This window comes from Parus major, unplaced genomic scaffold (genome assembly GCF_001522545.3).
Source record: "Parus major isolate Abel unplaced genomic scaffold, Parus_major1.1 Scaffold442, whole genome shotgun sequence".
In the NCBI taxonomy this organism is placed as follows: domain Eukaryota; kingdom Metazoa; phylum Chordata; class Aves; order Passeriformes; family Paridae; genus Parus; species Parus major.
Window position 1 is genome coordinate 5604 of NW_015379346.1, and position 6539 is coordinate 12142.

Here is a 6539-nt window from a genome sequence, read left to right on the forward strand (position 1 = left end):
GGGGGGGGTTTTGCCTCAAATTCGAGGTTCCCCCCCCCCTCGCTCGCTCCTACACTTACTCGTTTTGGGGATAAAAGTCTAAATTTAACCATTCCTGCTGCTGGTTTTGGAGAAAAAACCTGAAAACATGATTATTGTCCCCTCCCCCCGCGCCTGCTCCAGGCCCTCCCTCCGCGGGGTTTTGGGGGGGGTTTACTTCTTTTTTTCTCTAAGGAAAGCTCCTGGAGCCACATTCCTGCTCTTCCAGCTTCACTTTGGGGCAAAAAAAGCTTCTTTTTGATGCTGCTGACTCTTCCTACTTGCGGCTGTGGAAAGGGCGGAAAACACCCCAAAACCGCCCCCTCCCCACCAAAAACCGACCTCCCCAAAAAATGAAATGAAATCGACTCTTACTTCTCTGAATTCCCCAAATCTGGGGGTTTTCTCCTCAAATCCCTGCCGGAATCTCCTGAGCGCGTTTTGAGTGCAGACTGGCCTTTTTTGGTTAAATCCTTTCTTTTTTTTTCCCTTTCCTCGGCTTTTTCTCACCGTTTTTTTGCCTTTTTTTTCCCTGCGTTTTGCTGCTTCCCTGAGGGGGAAAAACACTCGAGACACCCCCTCCCCAAATTCCCCCCAAAAAAAATACAAAACATTTCTTTGATCATTTCTCTCCCTTCTTTTTATCACCGGCCCCTCCCGCGCGACGCCTTTGGGATAAAAACAGAAGATTTTGGACACTTACTGAGCGGCGCCGGCGGGAGCGGCGGAGCCGGAGGGCGCTGGAGGAATTTGGGGGGTTTTCCCCATTTCTGGGGAGTTTAATAGAAAAAGGGGAAAGGGGAGGGGCGACGGCGGCGGCGCCTGCAACGACAAAACCCCAAAACCCCCCAAATCCCCCCAAAATTCCCAAACCCCCAGAAGGGGGTGGGGCCTCACCCGGCCGCTGCCTCCGGCTCCGTTTGGGGCATTTTCCTCAAATTCCTGAATTTTCCCAGCTCCGGGGCACAAATCGGGATTTTTCTTCCTTTTTCTCCCTTTATCCTTCTTTTTTTCATTATTTTTCGCTTCTATTTTCTCCTCTAAATCCTCTTTGATTTTCTCTCATTTTTCCTCTCTTCTATTCTCTTCTGTTTTTTCTCTCTTCTCATTTTTTCCCTGTTTTCTTTCACTTCCATCTTCTCAATTTTTCAGCACTTGGGATTTTCTTTTTTTCTATGATTTTCTATTTTCTTTTTTCATTTTTCCCAATTGTATTTTTTCCAATTGTATTTTTTCTATTTATTTACAGTCTATTTTAATTTTTTCTATTATTTTTTTCTAGTCTTCTATTTGTTCTATTTTCTTTTTTCTAATTTCTTCTATTTTCTCCAATTTTCTATTTTAATTTTTTCTAGTTTCTTCTATTTTCCAATTTTCTTCTCTTTTTTTTCTATTTTCTTTTTTTCATTTTTCTATGCTTTTTCAATTTTCTTTTTTTCCAATTTCTAATTTTCCAATTTTTTTCTATTTTCTTTTAATTTTCTATTTTCTTTTTTTCTGATTTTCTTCTATTTTCTCTCTCTTTTTGTTCTATTTTCTTTTTGTCCTGTTTTTTTTTTTTCTCTCTTCTCTCTGCTCCTCCCCTGCCCAACTGCCGCCATTTTACCAAAAAGTCCTTTTTTTTCCCTCCAGATGGGGCAACTGCGAAGAAAAACTTTCCTTTCCCTGCCGACTCCATCTTCACTCTTCAATTTTCCTGTTCTTCCCTCAAAATTGGCTCCTCTCAATCCATCCTGAGCCTGAAAATGCCGCATTTCACCCCAAACCGGCCGCCCCCGCCTGCGCTGCCCGGCCCGGCCCCGCTTGGGGACAAAACTACATTTTTTAAAGCTTTAGGAGCTTTTGTTTAAAAATTAAATTTAGGAGCTTTTTTAGCAGAAAATAGCGTATCAAGCGCTTTTTCTTTCTTTAAATTAAAGCAGCTGAAAAAGCTCTTTTTTTAAAATTAAAACCGCCCCAGCTCGCTCCGGCTTTTCGAAAATATCACATTACGATATTTTAAGAATTAAAGAGCTGCGAGAGCTGCGTTTCCTCTCAGAAATCGGCTTTGAAAGCAGCGATTTCTTAAAAACCAGCATCAGAAGCTTCGGTTTAAATAAAACCCAGCTTTAGGAGCTTTTCTAAGGTTTTTCATTCATTTTTTCAATTAAAAGCGCCCCGGCTGGCCCCGGCTTTTCCCATTACTGGAATCGCCGTAATTTAAGGATTTTTCTTGAAAGCAAGCAGCTTTAAGAGCTCGGTTTTCCTTAAAGGAAACAGCTTTTATCTCTTTTCTTTAAATAAAGATTTATGAGCCGCTTTTATGAAATAAAGCAGCCTGAGAAGCTCTTTCTATAAAATTTCGCAGCTTTAAGAGCTTTTTGTAGGCAATAAAGCCATTTTTGGAGCTCTCAATAGAAAATGAAGCCATTCTAGGAGCTTTTTTTGTATAAAATCGAGCAGCTCTCAGAGCTTTGGGCTCAGAATCGAGCGATTTTGGGCCGAATTGGGGCCGTTTCGGGGCTGGTTCTCGGCCGGGCGCTGCGGGCGCGGGGCCCTCCCTTATAAACGGCCCAGAACCGCCCCCGCGGGGGCGACAAAATAGTCCCTAAAATCGCCAAAAAAGGGCAGCACCCCCAAAATCGCCCCTCAAAATTCACCGCCCCCAGCGTGAAAAGGCTTCTTTTCTCATTATTTCCCCTTTTTTACCATTTTCTTTGATTTTTTTCCCTCACAAGCTGCGCCCCCCCTTCCCCCCATCAGGCTGTGGGCCTTTGGCAGGCCCACGCGGTCCAGCACGAAAGTGGTTAAATTTAACAGCGATTTTTCGTTCGGTTTGGGCAGTTCTGCCCTAAAATCCCTGGCTTTGACCTTCCCGGGTGGTTTTATAGCATTTTTTGTTGTTTTTTTTTTTAATTTTTCACTCGTTTTGGCTTTTGCTGCGTCACGGGGTTGGGCCGATGCCAAAAAGGCGCCGTTTCTCCTCAAAAGGGTCACAAATCTTGGGGGGGGGAAAAAAAAAACTTCTTTAGGGGACACAGACCCGAAACCCCCCAATTTTCACCAATTTTTTATTCCCCCAAAACCCCCAGCGACCATTTTATAACTTTTTTTTTTTTTCATCCGGGACCGGCACAGCTTGAACCACCATCTTTATTTCTTTTTTTTTTACGACAAAAATGCATCAAATCTCGGTGTTCACCCCATTTCAGGCCATGCCGAGTCATGGAAGTCCCTGTTTTCAATAATAATAAAAATAAAACCCCATTATTTTGAAAAAAATTAAATATTTTTAGGCATTTTTTTAGGCATTTTGAGGCGTTTCCGGGCAGGAAATGACACCCCAAAAATGCTGGAAGGGAGGGGACAACCCCCCCTCCCCAACCCTCTAATTATCATTCATTAAAGCTGCTCTGAGGCTAATTAAAGCTGCTGACGAAGTTAATGAGGCATTTTGGGGGTGTGGGAAGAGCTGTTCCGACATTTTCGGGGCGTTTCCTTTGGGATAAACTATTTCCTTATTATTATTAATTATTTTCTGTGTTATTCCACTACTGAGATCTTCAAATGTAATTTTCCCCCCATCATTTCAGCTGCTGGAAAAGGTCTCCCCCAAAATAATGTGAATTTAGGGAAAATTTAGCTCAATGATATTTTTTACAGCAATAATCAGCCAATTTGCAGCTGGTTTGAGTCAAAATTTTAGATTTAAAGTAATTTTAGCAACTCTGACATGGCCAAAGTTCACGTTTTCTGCATGAAAATACCTCAAAAGCTGCTTTTTCACAGGGGCTGGTCCTTTTAAGGTACTGTCCATGAAAAAGGTGAATCTCATTTTCACCGAAGTTGATTTTTCAGGAAAAAAAAAAAAACGAGGGACGATTAATTTCAAAAATTAATTCGGCAGCAATAATAAGTTCTTTCTTATTTTTTTTAAGCCTAATCCCCCTGATTTCAGCTTAATTTTATTTTCTTGCTTCTGACACGCCTAAAATTCATTTTTTTTTTTAGTGGAAATGCCTCCAAAAACTATTTTTTCCTCAGGATTTTAGCCTGGAGAGGCCATTTTAAAGCATTTTCCTCTGTAAAGATGCTCTGAATCCAATCTTGTGCGTTTCTTAGGAATAAAATGGAGTAAAAAAATCAGGTTTTTTGGGTTTTTTTTTCAGGTGGGATAGCACTAAAAGTTGTGAAGAGCTTCAGCAGCACTTTAAGGTCACTTTAAGCCATTTTTGCGGCACAGGATGCAGGTTTTGCCCTCAAAAATCACCTCTAAGCCAAACTCTGCAGCTTTTCAGCTGATTTTTTAAACCAAAGGGCCTCATTTTTAACCCAAACTAGGAGATTGTCCCTCTACTCACCCCAGCTCCCTTTCTCAGAGAATTTTGGAAGAAAAACCACCTCAGTTCTTCACTCTAAACCCATCATTTCCTCGAGCTTTTCCAGCTGCTTTAAAACGAACCCTTTTCAGCGGCTTTTCACACAAAAATTACCTCACGAAAAGCGGCGCATACGGGGGCACTTCATCGCACCCCCTCCCCCTCAAACTGCCGCTAAACGTGCACAGACCCCCTCCCCCCTCTCGCTCCCCTCCCCCACAGCTCCGAATTTCTTTCTACCCCTCCCCCACCCCCATTTACAGGCAAAAAAAAAGAGATTTGGGGGCGGGAGCGGCCGCGGAGGGATCCGGCGGAGGGATCCGGCGGAGGGAGGCGGAGTGAATGACTCCCGGTCACGTGGCCGGCGGAGGGATCCGCGCGCGGAGGGATCTGAGAGTGATGCGTCAGTGGGCGGGTCCGCACCGAGACCCCGCCCCTCAGCAGGCGCCTCCCTTCGCTTTGCCGCAGTCGCCGCGGGGGCGGCGCCGGGGGCGGGAGCGCGGCGCCATCGCTCCGTTATCGCTCCGTTCTCCCCGCATCGGGCGGGGGAGGGGTCGAGTCACCTCCGTCGCGTCCGGAGAGACTGAACAGTTAAAAATACCCACCCTTTTCTCCTTGGTTTTACCTCAGAAAAGCTCGAGTTGCTTCAGGTAAATCTCACTTGCCTCAGAAATGACCGATTTCACTGAGAAAATGTCTGGTTTCCTTCAAGAACCTCTGATTTTCCTCATCAATGTCTCATTCCCCCCTGGGACGTCTGGTTTGTCTCAGAAATGTTTGATTTCCCTCAAGAAGTGTCCGATTTGCCTCAGAAATGTCCTGTTTGCCTCGAAAATGTTTTATTAACGGCATCAATGTCTTACCTCCCTCAGAAATGTCCCAATTTGTATCAAAACGGCTTCATTTCCCTCAGTAACTTCCCGATTTGCCTCAGAAGTGTTTCATTTCCCTCAGAAATGTTAAGTTTTGCCTCAGAAAATGCATTATTTCCCTCAGAAAATTTCCTTTTATTCAGCCATAACCCGCTCCCCCCTCCAAAATGGCGCCTCCACACACAACAGCCTCGGGAGGCGGGAGGACTCACATCCTTCACGATTTCCCTCAGGAAACATTCCAAAACATTTCTTTGTCCCATCAAATATTTATATTTTCTTCCTTTTTTACTTTGTAAACGTTGCGTTTCAGAGCAGTTTCTCCTTGTTCTTTAAGCCCTGGCAAGACCTACCCCTCCCACACACAAAATCCTCATTGGTTCTCCCTTAAAAAATCCTTAAATTTCTAAAAAGCACCTTAAGAAAATGAAGTTATTCGGGACTGAGGCGGTTTTGCTGCACAGTGGAGGCGTGTGGGGTTTATGGTTAGAAAATGTGGTATTTTGGTTAAACACGACCCTGCTGGGTAGGGAAATGGGGTTAAATAGTTAAATAGGGGGATTTGGGGTGGGTTTGTGAAGGTCCCGAATGAACAATGAGCGATGCCCCCAAATCAGCAGGACTTGCCCCGACGTTGATGGAATTTGTCCCAAAGGTCTCGTTAGTGTTAATGAGGGGGACTCCCCACAACACAGAACCCCCTGACAGGTGACAAGTGTGACATGTGTGACACAAGCGTGTCCCTGAGACCCCAGCCTGAAATGGCCACTGTCACATGGGGCCACCATTTGGCTCCGTTGGCCACAAACCCCCCAGAACTGGCCCCAAACTGCTGTGGCTTGTCTCAAACCCCCCCAGAATGGACCCCAAGCTGCCTGGAATAGGCCCCAAAACCCCCCCAGAACTGGCCCCAAAACAACTCAACTGCACTGAAAGTGGCCTCAGACCTCCAGAAAATGGCTGGGAAATGCCCCGCATTATCCAAAATCGGTCCCAAATATTCCAAACTAGCTCAAAACTGCCACAAATTGCCCCCAAACACCCCAAATAAGTTGCAAGCCTCCATGATTCAGCCTTGATCTGCCCCAAATCCTCCTGAATCATCCCCAAACTGGTTCCAAACTGCCTCAAACTGCTCTGGATTTTCCCCAAAAGGCCCCAAATTCCAAACTCTGCCTGGGGAGAGGGGTGGGGGGTGGGCAGTGCAGTTTATTGGGGGTGTGAGTACAAAGAGGGGGAGGTCTCGGGGGCTCCCAGTCTGAACTGGGAAAGGTTTGAGGGGCCCGGGGGG

At 45.2% G+C, this 6539-nt stretch overlaps 1 protein-coding gene and 1 long non-coding RNA gene across 2 annotated transcripts in view; both read right to left on the bottom strand.

Moving 5' to 3' along the window:
• Positions 1-1546: 1546 nt before the first annotated feature.
• Positions 1547-4584, bottom strand: LOC107199118. The gene is made up of 2 exons (XR_004495708.1): positions 4359-4584; positions 1547-3827 (listed from the first exon to the last, which is right to left on the bottom strand). It is a non-coding gene; the product is annotated as an uncharacterized LOC107199118 (long non-coding RNA).
• Positions 4585-5680: 1096 nt separating this feature from the next.
• FRMD8 (FERM domain containing 8) overlaps positions 5681-6539 on the bottom strand; it is a 4703-nt gene continuing 3844 nt past the window's right edge. The window contains exon 7 of the mRNA XM_033511683.1: positions 5681-5704. Coding sequence (XP_033367574.1) covers positions 5681-5704 — 24 coding nt within the window. The remainder of the gene's footprint in view (positions 5705-6539) is intronic.